This window comes from Talpa occidentalis, unplaced genomic scaffold (assembly GCF_014898055.3).
Source record: "Talpa occidentalis isolate TD23 unplaced genomic scaffold, MPIMG_talOcc4v2.1 talOcc4.5, whole genome shotgun sequence".
NCBI lineage: Eukaryota > Metazoa > Chordata > Mammalia > Eulipotyphla > Talpidae > Talpa > Talpa occidentalis.
Genome location: NW_023604861.1, coordinates 138,691,977 through 138,711,909, shown reverse-complemented (window position 1 = coordinate 138,711,909; position 19,933 = coordinate 138,691,977). Strand labels below are relative to the sequence as shown.

At 64.4% G+C, this 19,933-nt stretch overlaps 1 protein-coding gene across 1 annotated transcript; it reads left to right on the top strand.

Annotated features, from left to right (window-relative positions):
• The first annotated feature begins 1,819 nt into the window (after positions 1 to 1,819).
• Positions 1,820 to 3,079, top strand: SOX11 (SRY-box transcription factor 11). Its single transcript, XM_037527050.2, is given in 2 exon segments — positions 1,820 to 2,255; positions 2,258 to 3,079. Coding segments are annotated over 2 exon segments (1,242 nt in total). The 3' UTR covers positions 3,064 to 3,079.
• Positions 3,080 to 19,933: the final 16,854 nt, after the last annotated feature.

Sequence of the window (19,933 nt, the reverse complement as noted above, 5' to 3'; positions counted from 1 at the left end):
CGAGGTGCCCGCAGTTTGCATGAAAACAGCGCGCGGAGCTGGACCGGCCCAGCCCTCAGCCAGAACGCGGGGCGCCCCGCGCGGCGGGGGAGCGAGCACCCCGCCGGGTGTCCCCAGCGGGGCCGAGTGCGCCGGGGGACTCGGGGCGCGGGCTGGCCGTGCGGGGCGCGCATCTCGGGGCCGCGGCCGGCCGGGCCCAGCCCCTGCGCCCTGGCTCGGGGCCCGCGGACGCTTCTGATCGCCCCGGAGAAACGAGCCCCCGGCGCGGCCGGGCGGGCGCCCCCAGCGTGCGGTGCGCTTTTCTCCACGAGAGCCCCGGGCGGGCGCGCAGGCCGGGGTCACCCTCCCCAGCCCGAGCTGCGGGAGCGGGGACCGGGGACCATTTTGTCATCCGGGTGGGGGCGGGGCGCCGGGCCTGGGCGACGCGGTGACTGCGGGGGCGCCCGAAAGGCTGCGGTTGGGGGGCTGTCCGGGCCCCGCGGCTGCCCCCAGCCGCGCGCCGGGCAGGTCCGGGGACCCCGCGCCGCGCCCCCGCCGGGGCGCGAGGACCGGCGGCCGCGCAGGGACCGGGGCCGCCTCCCGCCGCCCAGACCCGCGCCGCGGGGCTCCCGGGCCGCACAAAGGCGGGCGCTCGGCCGCAGCGCGGGGGGCGGGCGGCGCGCGGGCTCCCCGGCCCCGCTCGGGCCAGCCCGGCCCGGCGCACCTGGTTCTGTTGGGTCGGAGCCTCCCGGCTGCGGCGCGGCGGCCAGGGGCGGGCTCCCCTCGCCGGTCCCGGCGGGGTGCGGGGGCGCGGGGGGGCGCGGGGCCGAGGGACCCGGAGGGAGCGGGTGGGGGCGGGGGCGCGGGCGAGCCGGGGCGGGGCGGGGGGCCGGGGCGGGATCCGGGGGCGGGGGCGGGGCGGGGCCGGGCCCGGCGGCGCGCCCGGGAGTGGCCAGCTTGAACGCCGGACCCGGCCCGGCCCAGCCCCGCGGACCGTTACTCCGGCCTCCGCCGGGGGGGCGCGCGGCGCGGCGGGGGCGGACGGCCCGGGGCGCGGGGCAGACGGCGGGGCGCGGCCGGGGAGGGGCGGCCGCGGGCGGCGGAGGCCGGGCCGGAGGCCCACGTGTCCGGAGGCGGCTGTGTCGCGGCGCCCCCTTCCGGCGGCGGGGCCGGCCGGGCCGGGCCGGGCGGGGGGCGGGGGCGCGGGGCGGCTGCGCCCCGGGGCGCCGACCCCGCGTCTCGGAGGCGCGCCCGTGGGCCCGGGAGCGAGCGCGCCCGTGCGCCGCGGGCCTGGGGGCCGCGCACAAAGGGGCCCCGCCGCCGCCGCGCCCCAGCAGCCCGGGCGGCGCATCTGTGCGCACACGCGGATTTTTTAAAAATAACACATTTCCAGACAGGCCCCCGCCCCCCGCCCCCCGCGCCCCCCGCCCCCCGCCGGCCGCCCGGGGCGGGGCCGCGCCGCCGAGAAAGGGCGCGGGGCGGGGCCGCGCGGCCATTGGCGGCCCGCGGTGACGTCACGCGGCGGCCCCCCAGATAACTAGTTGGGCGCGGGCCTCAACTTTTCGCAGGAGCAGCGCGCGCGCCCGGAGTGCGGTCCGGGTCCGGCGCCGGCGGCGGAGCCACGCGCCGAGGGTCGGGCAGGGCGAGCGCCCCGGGCAGCTCCCGCGCGGGCGGCCCGAGCCGCCGGGGCAGCGCCGCGGCCGCAGCCGCCGGGCGGGGCGGGGGCGGGGGCGCCGAGGACCCGCCACGCGCCCGGGAAGGTGGAGGGGCGAGAGGGGGAGGGGGACCCCCGCACGAGCGCGAGCGGCCCGGGCTGGCGCGCCCAGCCCCGCGGCGGGCCATGGTGCAGCAGGCGGACGGCGCGGAGGCGGAGAGCCACCTGCCCCGCGACGCGCTGGACACCGAGGAGGGCGAGTGCATGGCGGGCAGCCCGGCGGCCCTGGACGAGAGCGACCCGGACTGGTGCAAGACGGCGTCGGGCCACATCAAGCGGCCGATGAACGCGTTCATGGTGTGGTCCAAGATCGAGCGCAGGAAGATCATGGAGCAGTCCCCGGACATGCACAACGCCGAGATCTCCAAGCGGCTGGGCAAGCGCTGGAAGATGCTCAAGGACAGCGAGAAGATCCCGTTCATCCGCGAGGCGGAGCGGCTGCGGCTCAAGCACATGGCCGACTACCCCGACTACAAGTACCGGCCGCGCAAGAAGCCCAAGATGGACCCCGCGGCCAAGCCCAGCGCCGCGCCGAGCCCCGACAAGGGCGCGGCGGGCGGCGGCGGGGCGCGGGCGGCGCGCGGCCCGCCAAGGGCGCGGGCAAGAAGAGCGGCAAGCCCCGCGCGCCCGCGGCCCCCGCGGCCCCCGGCGCCAAGGCGGGCGCGGGCGCGGGCCGGGCGGCGGCGCCGGGCGAGCCGGGCGGCGCGGGCGAGGACGGCGCGCGCGGGGGCGCGGGCCGGGCGCTGCGCTGCGTGTTCCTGGACGACGACGAGGACGACGAGGACGACGAGGACGAGCCGCCGCTGCGCGCCCGGCCCGAGGCGGACGAGGACGAGGACGACGCGCCGCGGCCCGCGCCGCCGCCGCCCGGCCCGCAGCCCCCGCCGCCGCGGCGCTACAGCGCGGCCAAGGTGCCCGCCAGCCCCACGCTGAGCAGCGCGGCCGAGTCCCCCGAGGGCGCCAGCCTGTACGACGAGGTGCGCGCGGGCGCGGGCGCCGGCGGCCGCCTCTACTACAGCTTCAAGAACATCACCAAGCAGCACGCGCCGCCCGCGCCCGCGCCCGCGCCCGCGCGCCCCGGGGCCCCCGCGGCGGCCGGCGCGGGCGGCGAGGACGCCGACGACCTCATGTTCGACCTGAGCCTCAACTTCTCGCAGGGCGCGCCCGGCGCGGGCGAGCCGCCGCTGGGGGGCGGCGCGGCCGCGGGGAACCTGGCGCTGTCGCTGGTGGACAAGGACCTGGACTCGTTCAGCGAGGGCAGCCTGGGCTCCCACTTCGAGTTCCCCGACTACTGCACCCCCGAGCTCAGCGAGATGATCGCGGGGGACTGGCTCGAGGCGAACTTCTCCGACCTGGTGTTCACGTACTGAGGCGCCGCGCGGGGCCCCGGGGGCGCGGGGCGCGGGCGCGGGCGGGGCGCAGCCGGGCCGGGCCGGCCGGGGCCGCGCCGCGGCGCGACACAAAGAGACGGCGAGAGCGGCCGACCCAGCCGGTGGCGTTCCCGTGGAGCGAGCGGTTCCGACCCCTCCCCGCCCCCCTTGTCCCCCCCGCCCCGCCCGCGGCCCCCGGCGGGCGCGCACCTGGCCGGGCCGGCCCCGAGCGCGCGCGGGACCCTGGCGAGGCCGCGCTGGCGGCGCGCGGCGGGGCTCCGGAAGGCGCGGCCCGGGCGGCTTTGAAGTCGCGGCGGGGGGACCGCGGCCGCCGGGGCCCGGGCGGGGTTTTTTTTTCCCCCGCCTCGAGCGATCTCAAAGGACTGGAGAATCTGTTTTTACGCAAACACAGAAACAAAAGGGACCATCGCGACTTTATTTTATTTTATTTTTGGAGGGAGAACACTGATGTCTTCTATGCATCCGACTCTTACCAATACTGCAGGGAGCTTGAAAAAACACAGACTGTGCAAACGCTCAGAACAACTGTGAACTGACTCAGATCAGCGTTTACTGTCCAGATCCGATTGTTTATGGTTTTGCAGACGTGGTTTCTACTTGCCAAGTTTTTTTTTGTAACTCGTTCCCTTATACCTCCGTGAGCGAACACCAGACAGCCTAGACCTCAGTGCAAAGGTATTGAAACATTTTTGATACATAACAGACCTCAGTCTTTTTTAAAAATTAATATATTTTCAGGCGTATTTTTGTACAGTGGAGAGGGGACATTCTTGCTGTTTTCCAGTGAGACTTTCAGCACTTCTTCCCTTGGTTTCCTTTCGCCTCTGTTCTCAGCACGCGAGTCTGTCGGTACGCGAGCGTCCTGGTCCTGGTTCCGAAGGATTAAAGTTTTGCGCTCATCCTTGCATCTCAAGGCCTTGTGGTTGGACAAAGCAGCAGACTTTTCTGTACAGTGTCGTAGGGATTTGTTCCGTATTTGTAGGTGAAGATTTATGGAGACGGGGACTTGGCCTCGGCGCGCTCCGCAGCCCGCAGGCCGCGCGCGCTGTGTGCGCGCGGGCCCGGCGCCGACGCCGCGGGGGTGGGTGGCCCCGACGGAAGGTTCGAAACTGGATTCTCGATCTTTAGCAAAATCAAAAAGAAAGAAAAGGCACATAGTTTAAAAGTCTCTCATTTTGTGCAATATAATCTAAATAAAGTACAGACCATCTGCAGATGCTGTAGCAAAGGGTGGCCGGGCCGACCCGGCGCGCCGTCGCCTGCCCTGCCCGGGGCTGGTGCTGCGGGGGGGACCCGGCGGGGCCCCCGCCCCCCGCGGCCTCCGGAGGCGGGCGGGGGCGCCGTGCCGCGCGCGGGTGGCGAGGCTGTCGTGCGGGCGGGCGGGGGGCGGCGGGGAGCACCCCGGTTTGGCGAGGCTGGCCTGGGGAGTCTCGGCTTCTTGCTCTCGCGTCGCGGCTGGCGAGGCGGGGCGCGGGGAGGCGCTCGCTGCCCCCCGCTTCCCGGCGCGCCTCCTCCTGGGCGGGCGGCGGGCAGGGCGCGGGGAGGCCCGGGCGCGGCTCCGCGGGCTGGGGCTGCGCGTCGCGGGGGCGGCCCCGCTCTGCCCCGGGGGTGGGGACGGCGGTTTCCAGTTCTGAGATTTTTTGGACGCGGTTTCTCGCGCGCTTGCAAAGGTAGAGTCGGTTCGAGTGGGGCCTCCGGCGGGGAGCGCGGCCGGCGCCCGGGGCGCGGGAGGAGCCGCGGCGCCGCCGGCCAGGAGGAGCCGCGGGCGGGCCGAGGGCGCCGGAGGAGCTCGGTGGGCCCCTGGGGGCCGCGCTGGCGGGCGGCGCAGGGCGGAGGCTCCTGGGCGGCGGCCCCGGGCCCCGGGACAAAGCGCCGCCGCCCCGGACCTCCGCGCCGGCTTCTCTCCCGCCGCCCGGCGCGCTGGGGCGCACCCGCCCGGGCCTGGGAGCGCGCGGGCGCCGAGGCCCCGGGCGGGGCGGGAGACGGAGGCCGGCGGGGGTGCGGGGGGCGCAGGAGACAACAAAGCCGGGAGGAAGCCCCGGCGGCCGTGCGCCCCCGCTGGCCCCGGGACCGGCCCCGCAGGCCCCCGCGCCCGCGCGCCCCTCCCGCCGCCCGCCGAGGGCTCGGGCGCGCCCGGCCGCCCCCCCATCCCCGCCCCCGGGCCCGGCCTGAGCCTCGGCCCCCGCCGGCCCGCGCCCCCCCGCGCCGTGCCTTGCGCCCCCTCTCCGGGCCGCGCCGCGGGGCCCGGGCCGGGGGCGCCCGCGGGCCGGGGTGTTCGGCGCAGAACCGCCGCGATGCGTCCTGGCATCCGCCGAGCCGACTGCCGAGGGCCGGCCTCCATTTTTACTGACTTTTGGGGAGACCGAGTGGAAGCGGCAGGAGGCGCGGGCCGCTCCCCCGCCGCCCCCGCGCCCCCGCGCCCCGCCGCGGACGCAGCCCCCGCGCGCCTCGCCCGCCAGCGAGCGCCGGGCTCGGGGGGACGCTCGGGGGAGGGGGCTGGGCTGGCGGTCGGGACGGGCCCCGGTGGAGCTGGATTTCCGGAGCTGTTTACCTTTTACTTGTGTTTTTCCAAATGACGGCGCGGTCCGGAGCCGGACCCCGCGCCCGGCCACGCGTAATGGAGCCAGCGGTTTACAGTGGAAGCTTCTCGGGGCTGGTGAGGTTCCGTGGCCGCCCTCGCTGCGGTCCCAGATCTGGTGGAAAACAAACCCATTTCCATGAAACCGAGTCTGTGTACTTTGGAAATCTGGGGAGTTGCATGTGTTCTGTGTCTTAATCATAGGTGGACCTTGGACATTTCTGCGGTGAGGTAGGAGCTGGACGGGAAGTGAACTAGTCCCAGGTAATACCTTGGCCTCGATGGAAGCAAATGATCGTGACTAAGGGGGAAAAAGCTTTGTAGCCTAAGTTCTTGATAGTGAAATAAGAGAATAGACGGTCCGCGAGCTGAATTACAAACCTGCTAGATCTCAGGACAGGCGCCCAGCGCGCCCTTCACACTATTTAAGGCTGTTTTGGTGAATGCGTTGTGAAGATCCTTAAAGAATTCTCTATCGAATGTCTAAACATAATATAATACACGAATTTCTTGCCACTGGATAGTCTTCAATAAAGTCTAATTGCATTTTTTTGGTCTCTTAAGCAAGTCTTATTTGAACGAAGCATTGACCGAGTATCTTCAAATGGCAACCTGGGGGTGGGGGCGCCCGAGGCGGTGGAGGAGTCGGTGGGGACCCTGCTGTTGATAACGCGCCCCAGACGGATGAGGACATTTTGGGGCGAGTTCTTCCATCTTGGAGAACTTGAGCCGGCATTCTCTTCTCAGTTCTTCGAGCTCAAAAAAAATAATGCTGATGGAGGCGGTGGCTGAGACTGGGCTAGGCCGGCGCGGTGCGGGCCTGGAAGGGCCAGAGCCACAGGGCAAGTTTTTTGTAGATTCTCCTTTAGCTAGAAAAAAAAGAAAAAAAAAGAAAGAAAGAAAAAATCCTTGCAGCCCTTTTGGGCGAGAGGCTCCTTTCTCATGGTAATGGGGGAGTGTCTTGAATATGCATGCGTTCAGCAGGCGGGACTCGCCGGCTCCCCCCTCCCGGAAAGGAAAAGGGTGGACTGGCCAGACTGGTTTTCCTCCCTGGGACTCGGGACCCTGATCCTTGGAGGCTGGTGCAGAACGAGAAACTCACATTGCTTTTCCGCTTCGGTATTTGAATGACCTTTGCCCGAGGATTCTGAGAAATAAAGCAGATACGTTGCTCTATCTTAAAGTAGTCATTTGATATAAATATATCAAGCTTAGCTTTTTTATTCTGATATGATTAATAGTATGTATATTCTTACTTTTTCTTCTACTGGGCGTATGTCTCCTTGTGGACACTTTTGGAGAGAGGATTTCTGGAACTCTCCCGTTTATAGAATCTTTATACTCTTCCTGCGTGGGTCCCTGCTTTTCACAGATTTCTGAGGCAAATATATTTGTGCTTTTTTCTTACTTGGGATGACCAGCAAAAATAGTTTACTGAGTTGTCGACTTTATCAGTAGATAAGACACTTTCTTTACTGCAGTTTCAGGGAAGATTTTTTCAGGATATTTCTCAGTTACTCTAAGGGTCAAGTTTTATAAAATCAGCACGAGGAATGTCACTTTCAGACACCCTCCGTATAGCCTAGGCCCCGAGGGCTGCTAGCCTGAGCCTTACTGTGCCCTCCCAGGGACCCCCAGTTCCCAAAGCACCTGTCTCCTCGTGACAGCGAGCGCTCTCCTGGCTTACATTCATTCTTCCTCTCTTCGCTCCTGGGTTTCTCCCACCGCCTGCCCTTTCGTGTGCTGACCTGGCAGACCCCGGTCTCGGGCGACCCTCAGTATTCTCCCCTTTTTCTGTGGAGTCCACGTTTTCCGTCCCACTGAAGACGACATGGCATCTCTCCGACTGTGAACTCTTCTTCCATTGTCCTGGCTCCTGGCTTTTTTCTGACCCCCTGGCATACCTTCATTTTCCGTGTCCTGCTTCTTTCTTTCGACGCTGCCGACGTCGGTTAGCTGCCTGGTTCGTTTTATCTCTTCCATGTGGATGCAGTGGGTTTATAAGAGAATTTCACAAACAAGTAGTTTTTTAGTGAACTTAACAGAATTTTAAAGGAGACCTATTTTTATACTCAATGAAAGCACAAAAGTGCGGAAGTATAAAATGGCTTACAAAGGGAAACATACGTTCATAATGTTCCGTGTATGAAAGTAATAATTTTATTGGGTAGAGATACTCTTAAAAGATACAATACCTCTGCCAGTGCACAGACAGGACTGGTGACGATGACTGGGGACCTTCTGTCGTCGCAGGTGCAGAAACCTCTAGAGAAAACAAACCGCCAGAAGCAATAGTGAGACGTGGTTTCTCGGAGCCCCGGTCAGCACCCAGAGGTGCCGTCGGAGGCCCCCTTCTCGTTGTTTGATCAAACTTCTTTTCAGCAGTCACATCCGCTTGGGCTTTCTCTGCTGTGAAAAGGACAAAAATAATAAAGCCATAGGACAAAAAGTTGGAAAATGTGTGAAAAATCTGTACTCTCGGGCCCCTGAGGGACTCGGGCGACCTGTTGTTTGTTCCACGTACCACCTTCCCTCTTCAAAACAAAGAAACTGGAGATGATAACCGTATGCCGTAGAAAGAATTTTGATCAAATAGATTGGACACAGGCCCTCTCACGTTTTCCTTCATCCAGTTGACGTTCGGGGCCCGGCGCCTCGCCCTGCGTCAGGGAGCCGCGCCCCGGGCCTCTCCACTCATCTCCCATGTCGTCTGCTTTCCTCTTGTACATATGTCGTGGGGTTACGAGTCTTTTGCGTCTGTTCTGCGACACCCGCTCCGGAGGGGCTGTTTCGGAGATGCCCGCTGGCCCGCGGTCCCAGGGGCTGGGACTCCGAGGGGGGGTGGCGCCCCTGTGTGCTTCCTGGAGCGCCCCAGGACCCACCCGAGGTTGGCGTCCGGCCGGGTGGTGCATGCCCGTCCGGGGCCGCGAGATCACGCTGGCACAGCCACTCCGGGGGTGGGGGCAGAACAGCTGAAATCCCTTTTGTTTAGAAGTCTGAGTGGTTCGTGGGGGGGGCTGTGTTTTAGGGTTTGCATGCCAGCGCAGGGCCTGATGCTGGGAGAGGGAGTGGGGGACGGTGAGCCAGGGGTGCGCTGGGGGGAGTGTTTGCTAGCACTGGGGGAAAGAAAATGCATGGCGAAGTGTCGTCTTCTGTGGCCTACCTAGCATGCGGTGTTGTAGACGGTGTGACATTGCTGTATCAAAGTTGTAAAATTAAGCATTATTTATTGAAAACTATGTATTTTTTTGTAAAAATCTGATTCCATAGAGAATATCAGTGGCTTGTGCTTGTGCTCCGGCGGGACCAGCTCCCCGACCCCCCTTGGTATGCAGTGTTGATGCTCAGGGTTGAAACTAGTGCACCCCAATGTCTGCTTACAGACCTTCACAGAGGAATCCGTTTGTTCAAAAGACTCTAATAAAAGTGTGTGATCGATCTGCACTTGTGGTTTTTATGTGACTTCTTTCCAGTTTTGCATAACTACTGTTCATTCCTGAAGTGTGTCCTTAAAGCCGATGGGAGGACAGACGCGCAAGGTGCCGGGCGGCCTGCAGGAGGTCAGCCGGTCTGAGCAGTAGGGACAAGCGTGGTCGCAAACTTGAGGTTTTTAACTGGCCGAGGGAGCCGCTCGGACAGGGTAGGGCAGGCCCACCTCTGCTGTCAGAGGTGTCGGGACCAGCACGCGAAGCGAAGCCAGGGCAGCGGCTGCTGTGGAACTCAACGCCAGCAAACAACATTCTCTGTGTCTTTTTTCCTTTTCTTTGAACAATTTACAGTGGAAATGTACTTTGACATAGAAATCATTCTGTATCGAGATTCTTGATATGAAATGCTTTTATGGAAGCCTGTAAGTGAGCCTTGGAATTACCGGATTTTTTAAAAGATGTGTTTACATGGTGAGTGTTTGTTGCATATTAAATTTGGTTTTGTAGAAACTTCTGTGTGGTATTATAGCGATTTCCAAGTGCACGGCCAACACACGCGCCTCGAGTCCCAGCAGCGTCACCACAGACCCAAGAAATGGGAATTCCGGAGCCCGCGCTGTTGCTCATTACGTAAAGTGCCCGCATTTAGCTCGTTCCCCAACACCTCCCAGTGTCTCCCGCCGCGGGGGGCTCTTCTGTTGCAGCTTGAAGGGAACCCAAAGTGAGCCCTGCACACGTTTCACTTAGAGGAGAAGTTTCCTGGTGATTAGCACGAGCGCATCCGGGCCCCGGGTCTGTGGGCTCCTCCTTGGGCGTCTGCTTTACTACGTGACTTGTCTGTCACTGAGGTGGGTTTTTGGGCAATAGAAAGTTTTCTTAATTCAACAGTTCAGTTTGCAGAAGCTGCCAATAGAAGGCTTTTAAGCAAACATACAACCCGTGAAAACTGCCCTTGCTGCCCTCCCGGTACGTGGGGGCAGCTTTACTCCTCTAGACAAGCAACAGGTGGACACGCGCCCGGTCATGGGCCGAGCTGGACAAGCGTGTTCTACTGAACGAGACGCTGGTCCCCGGAAGTGGGTGCCCCAGGGCGTGCCTGGTTGGTGAATGCGAAATCGCTGGTGAGTCTGATGCTGGTAAGGCCCTTATGACTCCGGCAGACCTGGGTGCATGAGTGGGGGCAGCAGGAGCACGGGGGGGGGGGCTGGGAGGGCGTCCTCTGGCAGAGGTCAGCTGCAGAGCCAGCCTCTGTGGCTGGGAGCGGAGAGACGGCTGAGCTTCGGAGGCAGCCCGACGCAGATCCAGATCAAATCAGGAGAAGGCCGACCCGACGCGTCTGTGAAATAATCACGACGTATGTTTTGCTCGAGGCGGCACGGGTGCCCGGCCTTCGCTCCCTGCAGGCCGTGTTCTCTGGGATTGGGCTGCTCCTACCCCAGCTGGGCTTCACGGCGCCCCTGGCGGGGCTGATTTGCTCATGTGGCCAGCTACGGGCAATTCAGGGTCGCAGGCCGCCGCGAGTCTAGAGGCCCTTGGGCTCTGTCGGGAGCTGAGCAGGACGGACCATCAGATTCCTCCCTTCCAGCTTCGGTGGAGAAACAGAACCGGGCGATGGTCCCCAGGACTGGGCTTGAGGGTCACAGGGAATCTCGGTGCTGGAGTGGCCCTGACGAGCGGCAGCGAGGAAGAGCCTGGAGGAGCAGCGAGGAAGCAGGGGTGGCCCGGGCGGGCGCGGGCCTGGAAGAGGAGGCCGGCGGGCGTGGGGAGGCGGTCTCTGGCGGCCTCGCGGCCCAGTCTCCGGGGCTCACTGAGCAAATTGAGCGGCTGCGGCAGCCCCCGTGGCTCCCGACCGCTCTCTACTAACACACACCTGCTCTGGCTCAAGAGGCAGCAGGACCGGCCCACAGCCCCCTCGGCCCCTCCGCAGGGGGGTGGCGGGACCCGGCCAGGGAGCCGCGGGAGGACTGCTTGGTGAGACTCCGGGCCCTGGGAGCGCGTCCTCGCCTCTGGCTTCCCGCGCCAGCGCCTCCACCATCTGGGATCAGATGTGACGACGATGACGTGGCTGCAGGCCGATGGCGGGAATGAGGGGACCGGAGCTCCAGGCCCGGCGCCGCCTCTGCCGCCAGCCTTGGGCAGCCATTTGCTCAGAGCCTCCCTGGGGCAGCCCCGACCCCCAGCGCCCCGGTTCCCTGGAGTCACGTCAGCGGGCCTGTGTCTCCTCCAACCCAATGGCTACACCAAGACACGGCGCAAGGCTGGGGCCAGGCGCCTGCTCAGCGCTGGCGGAAGGAGCACTCAGCCGTGCAGGGAGGAGGGAGAGGTGGAGCGCGGTGCCCAGCGCCCGCGGCCCGCCCGCCCCCTGCCCGGGGGCCCGGGTCCCACGGTATTTGAGAAGCGCTGGGCGTCTGCCGAGCTTTCCACTCCGGGCCGCCGCGGGGCCGCCGTGGCTCCTGCATGTCTCCTGCGCCGGCGGCTCCCCGGCCCGCGTCCGCACTCGGTGGCGGCTTTGTCCACTGGGAAGCGCCTCCAGCCCTCTCTCTTCCTATTTTGCCTCTCGTGGAGAACATTTTGTTTTCTAACGCGTGGATTGTCAAAGCACCATTCGAGCAGTGACTCGTGACCCGGGAAACCGCGCACAGAAAGCTGGCGGCCCGGGGCGCCTGGCGCGTCGGCAAACGGCCTTCGCAGGCGCCGCCCGCGTCACAGCAGAGCAGGCGACACCAGCTCACCCCAGAGCCAGAACCACAGTCACTGGCCATGCGACAAGGTGAGAAACGACGAAATCATAAACATTCTACTCCACCTTATTTTATTTTATTTTTATTATTATTTTTTAAGATTTTATTTTTTATACAAGAGCTGGGGTACAGGCCAGAGGCGCGGGAGGGTGAGAGGATTCACCAGAGACAGAGCGGGGAGCGGAACAGGCAGACTGATGAAATCCACTGCTGAGGGGAGCAGCGGGGAGACAGGAGAGTCTGCCGCAGCACGTGGGATTCTCGCCGGCCGGCCGGGATCGGACATGCACGGCCGAGGCTGTGGACAGCTTCACAGCACGGCGCTCAACCCGCTGCGCCACTGGGGAGGCCCCTTCACCTAATTTTAAATCAAGCCAGAAAGTTCTGGACTAATCAGTCCCTTCTGCCTAAATCTTTTTCACTAACTTGTGTTTTATAAATGAAGGGAAAAAAAAGTATTTGGAGGCCAAGAGTTCGCAGGAGACAGCGCCAGCAAGGGCCCTTGCTTTGGGGCCATGACCAAGCCCAAGAGGGAGAAGCCAGCGCTGGGGTGGGCAGGCAGACCCCTGGGCAGCTGTGGCCGCTGACGCCATCAGGTCCAGCCCAGGTCCCCAAGGGCCGTGGAGAGAGGCGGGGGAGGCATGAAGGACTCAGGGACTTGGCCTTTCTGGGTTACTGCAGCCAGAAAGTCAACTGGGGGGCCTGTGGGTGAAGCCTGCCCAGTGGGTGCTGCCCCTCGAAGTTGTGGCCAGAGCCCCGGGTAGGGGACGAGCTGACCAAGTGCAGGTGCCCGTGGAGGTGAGCGGGGCAGGAGGATGCAGGACAGAGCAAGGGGGGAGCTGGGTGGTGCTGCGAGGGGAGGGAGCAGACGGGCCCTGCCCTCGGGCTTCCCGGGACATGGGCGTCGGGGATGGAGGGTGGGCGGGCGCCTGCCCACCCTGTGCTGGCTGCTTAGTGCCCAGCCCCGCGACCCGGAGGCTGGCGAGCAGCAACCAGGCCAGCGGCGGGCCCTGCCTCCGCGGGGTCTTGCCCAACCACTGCCTGTATCAGGTAGTTAAGGTTTGGGTGGATGATCCCGGGCGCTGCCCCTCCCGCCCCCACGGTGGGGGTCCCGGGGCCCCCTCTGAGTTTGCAGGTCAGCGGGCAGCAGCCAGGGCCCAGCTTGGGGCTGATGGGGCCAAACCACGTTAGTCCCAGCACCGCCTGGGAGGAGAGGGACGGGGTGGGTGCCCCAAACTGGACGCCAGCCACACCCCCAAGCCCCGGGCTCGCTGTCCCTGCACCTCGGACACCCCCTGGGGTGCAGGGTGGGGGCGGGAAACGTGGGCCAGTGCGTCCTTGGCATGGCTCTGGCACGGGGTGCTTGTGTTTTGACGGGTCCCAGGTTTAAACCTGCCTGCCTGCCTCCCCACTCTCCCCCAGCACCCCCAACATCTGTGTTTCATAGATGCAGCTGGAGTTGGCAGGAAGCAGACGGCCTGAGTCCACGCCCTGCTGTTCCCGCCCTGGCCAGCTGGCCTCGCGGGCGGGGAGGGGGAAGCTGATAAAAGGAAGGAAAATGGGGAGCCCTCGTGGTCTGCGGGGAAGGAGCCATTGTGAATCGGACGCGGCTCTGCCCTCTCTACCCATTCGCTCATCTGAAAAGTGGGGTAACAGCTCCGACAGGTGCCCGCTCCCGGCGCCGAGGCCATGCCTGTGATGACACCCGTGTTCAGGCAGGCAGTGCCCGTGACGCTCAGCGGTGCTGTCTGAACTTACCCACCTGGGAGCGGAGGCTCACGGCCCGCGGGGCGCACCATGCTGTCCTGGCTGACGTCTGCACGGCTTTCGGGGGCGCCAACCCGCCGGCTTCCACACTGGGCCCCGCTGAGCTGAGCGCCCGGAAGTGGGCACGAGAGGCGGGGACGAGGGGTCCGGGCTGGGACAGAGACTGAGATGCTTTGCCGTGCACAATAAAGCAGAGATGGGTGTTGTGCAAGAGACAACACAAAGGCCGCTTCCCGAGCCACGGCAGGGCGGATCAACAGTGAGCTGGCCCCGCGGAGCACGATGGGAGGCACAGCCTCCGTGCAACAGGCCGTCAGGGCTCCGCGGACTGGAGTGTCCGTCCCGATACGCAGACAGGCGAGCCAGGCCCTCGCCCGCCCCCACCTGACCTCTCTGAAAGCTCTGAACAGCGGGCACCCCCATTTCTGCAGCCCGGCCCGAGGTTCCCAGAATGACTTCTCTCCCCCCGCAGCGAATTCCCTCCTTCGCTCTGCAACCTACACACCACACATCGCTAGACAGAGAATCAGCAAATCACACACATTATTAAACAAAACAATTGGTGACTTTTTAAGATAGTTGAACTTGCTTTTTTCCCCCAGAGGAGGAAGACTTCAGAGAAGCGAAGCAGCGACAGTTCCAGCTCTATTTCAGCGACGGATCGTGCCTCTGTTAGCTTGCTTTGTTGGTTATTTTCCTTCTGGTTTGTTAAGGCTTGTAATAATCTTTAGGATGAAAGATACCATGTCATGAGCCTTATTATTATATTCAATGCATTTTATAGTTAATATTTTAAAAACAAAACATACAAAACCATTTATTTCATTTCCTAGATGGAGAAAGATTAACATATTTACACAGCCATAAATTTACTGTGCCACAGATGGAAAATTAGTATTGAATACATAATGCAGGTAAACAATGAGGCAAGAAGACATGATGGTTTACAACAGAAAAGTGGAAATATTCCCGGGCGCCCCATCCTTCTGCTGGGGCTTCTCTGATGACCCCCGTGTCAGCACGGGAGGCGTGCACCCGGCGCTGAGCTATGCTGACGCCCGGCGGCTCCGGCTGCTTTTGAGGTAGTGGTTTCCCATTAGCAAGATTCAAAAATGCTAATAAAATATTTACTAGCTATTACTTTTCTTGACCTATTTGTGGAGTTCACTAATGGACTCGGGCTTCCTGAGCAGGAGGGTGTATATCGCCTCAGTGTCCAGACCGGGCCCTGCGTGGGGCTGCGCCATTTTCTGAAGTGTAAGCTCCTGGCCTTTCAAGGTCACGCTCGGTGCTGAGTCTCCTGCACGGTCAACCCGGCTGCCAGGCGCTCAGGAGCATGCGGGATTGGAAACTAGAGTAGGCAGGAAACAACAGAATCTTCTGGAAGGCTGCAGTACTGCTTTGGAAATAGAGTTAAGGAAAGCCAAGGAGCAGCCACCGCTGCCCAAGGCTGTCCGGGCTTCCCCGGCTGCTTCCAGAAATACCTGCTTCCACGGCTGGGTCCTCTGTGTGGACTCCACGGGGGCCGCCCGCAGTCGTGACCCCAGAGCGCCCCTTCACTGCCACCATAGAGGTTTCTCCCTGTCCCCGACTCCGTCCTCAGCCCAGGCACTTCTCACTGGCTAGGAACAGGGGCCTGGCCTTCCGTAGCCTCTGTGCTGAGAGGCGGCTGCTCAGGCCGGGAGCTTCCTGACGGTTAGAGGACTTTGCTGCCGGGGATGGAAAAAGACAGAGAGCCCCGGAGAGAGCCAAGGCACAGCATCTTTCTGCCTGCCCCGTCCCTTCCTGCCGCTCCCCCTGGGTCTGTGGAGAGGCCTGAGCCTTGCTGTCTGGTCTGGCAACCCCTAACTAGCCCCAGAAACCACCCACGAAACTGTAAGTATTTGACGTGGCTTTAAAGCAGGGCAACAGCTTTATTTTGATCTTTTGTGTGCGTGCATATGGGGCTGTCTGGGATACAGGACATCATCTGACAGACAATAGGAGGTGCACATCCACGCTCAGTGTCGTTACATGTGGGGTCTGGCCCTGGCGTGTGCGCACACGAATGCACACCCAGGGCGTGTGCGCAGACAGGCGGCCCTCCCCGGAGCGCGCAGCTGGGGCTGCTCTGCTCCCCTTCTGTGCTCGCCTGATGTCCGAGTAGCTGGCAGCTGATGCACGTTTTTTCAAGGATTTCAAGAGATGAACCCAGCAGGCTGACACATGATTCCGTCAAACGCCTCCTCCTGCTGCTGCTGTCCGCCCCTTCCCAGGACGTCTTTTTGAAGCCTCTCCCGTGGTCAGCTGTGGCGCCTGGACCAGCCCAGCCCAGCTGTGGAGTGGGCCTGGGGGTCTCCCCTGCTCCCGGAGCCTCTGCCCGTCTAACGGGAGCTGCAAGCTGGGTCGCCAACGAGGCCCCGGGGCTGCTGCAGAGTCACCACGCATGTCGGAGGCTTGGGGAGAGCCTCGCAGTCCCCATCTTGCTGTGCCCTCAGGCGACACGCTGGACTGTGGCCTCCACGTGGCGACCTCTGCCCTGGGTGCCGGGAAGCAGCAGTGAGTGAGGCGGAGAGGTTCTCTCTGCGAAGAGTAGAGAAGACTAAGCACGCGTGTGGACGTCTGTGAAGGAAGGACGTGTGAGCAGGTCACGGGGAAGCCGGTGTGGGCGGATGGCTCTGGGCCTGGGCTGGAGGATGCAAGGGGAGGCCCCTGCCGAGGTGACCTGCTGGGCAGTGAGTCCCGGCCCTGGAAACTGGATGAAGGGGCCGGGGAGGGAGAGGCGGGCGGGGGGAAGCGCTGCTTGGACGGTGCGTGGCGAGGGCGGGACGCGGGCCACAGCCTCGGGGAGGCAGCCGAGAGTGGCGCTGCGGCAGGAGTGGCGTGGGCCCTGGAGTCTAGCGAGGGCGGTTTGCCCCACCCAGTGGCCTTGTCGGAGCCCGCGGGTCCCCCCCCACCCCCCTGCGTCTCAGCCCGGGGCGCAGGAACTAGTGCTCGCTCCTTCCTCTCCCCGGCCCGCAGCCTCCCTCCTGTGCGGCTTCCCCGCGCCGCCCTGTAGCTGGTCCCAGGCGCTGCGGGTACATCGGGGCAGGGGACACAGTGCCCCCTCTGTGGAGCTGCCTCTAACACCCCCAGAAGAGTCTGTTCACTCTCAGTCCCCACCCCTTCCTGTGGGGGCCCCGGGGAACTCCGGCTCAGGACAGAGGAGTCTGGTCACCAGCTCCTTCCCATCCAGCTGGCGCTTGAGGTCTGAGCGGGGCTCATCCAGCCTGCACCCCTGGGCTGTACCCCCAGGCCACACCCTGCTCACTAGACACCCGGGAGCCGGCCTTGAGCCTGCCTGTACCACGGGATCGTTCCGTCAGGTCAGCGCTGAGACAGAACCTGAAACGCAGGCCGCTGCTGTTGGTCCCCGCTGCTGCCTGGTGGGAGGGAGTCTCCTGCTAAGGGGGGCGCCCTCACCCCGGTGCCGTCCCTGCACTGCCCGGGGCTCACAAGTACCCTCCCCTGCTCCCCTCTGAGGGCACAAGGTGGGGGCCCAAGCCTGAGGGCTCTTGGCACCAAAGGGGGTTCCCACTGGGGTTCCCGGGAGCACCTGTGCCTCCTGGAGTCCAGCGGGAGCCCCACACTGGGCTGCTGACCTCTGGGCCGCCCTGCTGGCCCCATGGAGGAGCCGGTCCCCACCGAGTCCCTCAGAAGCTGCGTCTGCATGGGTGCGCGTGGGCCCTGGTCCGTCCCGCTGCGTGAGCTGCTCTCCGGGGTGGCGGCGCTGCGCACCATTCTCGGGCGGTGAGCACCAGCCCACGCCCACCGCCGGGCTCCGCAGACGCCTGGTGTGTTGAGTCAGCGAGGCTCTCCCGGCTCCGGCCCTGCGCCGTCTCCCTGGTTGGGTGGGGGTCCCGTCACGAGTGGTTACACGTGGCCCCAACTGTTGTTTTTAAAGTGCTGCGGTTGATCCGGTGCGTGCAGTGCAAGGCTGGGCTCAGTGCACGTGTGTGCATGTGGACGAGTGTGCGGGCGTGTGCGGCGTGTCACTCGGGAGCTGGCGGACCCCGGCCCCGTCCGCGCTGCTGGCTGCGGCCTGGCGCGGGTCCCCAGCTGGCCTGAGCGGAGGGGCCTGGCGAGGAGCTGAGGCCTGGGCCGGGGAGAGGAAGCGGTGCTCGAGCTCTCGCTACACTCGTAGCTCACGACCCTGATGCCTCACCTGTGCAGAGTCCAGTCCCGTCTCAACAGGGAGGTTCTGGGAGAGTCGAGGGTGGTGGATGCAGAGAGTTGGCCCAGTGCTGCCGCCTGGCGAGGCTTCCCAAGAGCGGGGTCTGCTCGCCGCTCCCCCGGGACTTGTGGACTTGAACAAAGTGATGCAGGTGACGCTTCCAAGGAAAAGGGGTTCAGAGGTGTGTGGACACACCTTGCTGCCCCAGCCGGGGTTTTGCTCCATCTGAGCCGCCCACTCGTGCCCCCTCAGGCTGGGCACGGGACGCCGTTTCCAAGCGCAAACTGAAGTGGCCGGAGGAGTCGGCAGCTGCGAAGATGATTAAGGGCCTTCCGGTGATTTTGCTTTCACCTCCCGCGTTAACAAGCCCCCTGTGGTGGGAGTTTGACGTCCGGTGAACTGCTCTGCTTCCCAGCAGCCTCAACCCTGTTACCCTTTATAGCGTGGTTGCTGCAGAAGCTTCCAGAGAACCCCATGTTAGCATCAGGGAGCGTGGCGAGGGCTGCAGAGATGGAGTCGAGGAGGGAGCCCCAAGCCGCTCGCTGCGAAGGACACAGGGCTGCGTCCCAGGCGAGGGCAAAGCCTACGCAGCCTCACCCGACAGGGCGGGCAGCTCCCTCGCGGTGGCGCGAGCCGGGGGTCAGCGCCTGCTGTGGCCCAGGCCCTCTCCTCGGGACCAGGGGAGCGGGAGAGACGCCATCTTAGAAGCAGAAAGGGGCTTACCGGCGGGCAGGGGCTTACGGGGGAGAAGGAAAAGGGCACTGCTCCCCATCTTGTTTGTGGGGTCTGCAGGGCTCCGTTCCAAGCAGGGCCCGGCGCCTCGGGCCTTTTCCGCGCACCTTTTGGGCGGTGGAAAGCTGAGACCTGGGAGGGAAGCATTTGCATCTGCCCGAGGGAGCCCGAGGCCCAGCCCTCCTGGCGCGGTCCTGGCGTCCAGCTTAGCGGGCGCAGAAGGGAGCCGGAGTGTGGGCCGGCAGGGCCGGCTTCCTCTGGACACCGTCTGCTGAAGGCCGAAGGGCCCCAGCCTCGACGTATTGGCAGCTTCCCGGGGCTCCGGGAGCCTCCGTGTCACGCGAATGCCTGCGCTGCGTTGCCGCCATCCTCAGTGCCAACAAGGGGTGAAAACTCGGGCCGGACGGAAGGTGCCGCTAAAACTGGCTTTGGGAAACGCAGCCGTGGAGGGCCTCCGCCCCGCATGTCCACTGTCACTGCAGGGTCACGGGCCGAGAGCAGCCAGTAGAACCTGGCAGCCTCGTCTCGGCCCCCAGAACCACAGAAACAGGCCGCGGTGCGCCTGAAGGGCTGGCAGGATCTGCGGGCCGGGCTCGTCAGCGGCAGCAAATTAAGAGAACAAACAGCACAAAGAACCGAATTAATACAGCACAGCCCGCAGCTCGGCCGGCGAAGCCACGCTGCCCCTGCTGTATTTAAACAAACCGGACGCTGGGTCGTGGCCGCATTTTTTATTATTTCCAACCCAGCGTCCTCCATTGCCTCCAAGCCCCCCGAGTGCCGGGATCTGCGGCTTGAAGCCCTTCATCTCCGGGTGCCCGGAAGCCCTCAGACAAACCAGAGGGGGCACGTGGCTCCTGCCACTCACTGGGCTTTGGCGTGGATGGTTTGCGCCCAGTTCCAGTTCTGCCACAGAGCGGGCTGTGCACGGCCTCCCCCCCCCCTCTGCCCCTCTGTCTCTTCTTCCAGCAGGACCCCCGCTAAGCGCCGGGGGTGCCCAGGATGGCTTCCTTGGGGAGCGCAGACCCAGAGCCACAGGCTGGGCCCCACAGCCCTCTAGCTCGCTCCCCGGCCTTGTGCACCCCGTTTCCTTGGGTGAAGGGACAAGGGCTTCCAGCCTCTCCGGGCCGCCGGGCGGAGGAAGCTCCACGCAAGGACACACAGGACGTCTGCGGCCGCGGGTTCCCAGCTTCGGAGCTGTTCTCCTGGGCCCCGCCTGTGCCCGTGTGCCCGCGTGTGCCCGCATGTGCGCTTCTGGGCGCCTCTGCATGTGTGTCCCGGTGGGCCACGTCCTCGCGGCCCCCAGCTGACCGTCCCTCCGGGACTTTGTACCTTGAGGGTCATTTCCAGCTCTAATATCAAGCAAGGCTTGCACCCCTGCTCCTCTGCTCACCCCAAAGTGACCCCGAGT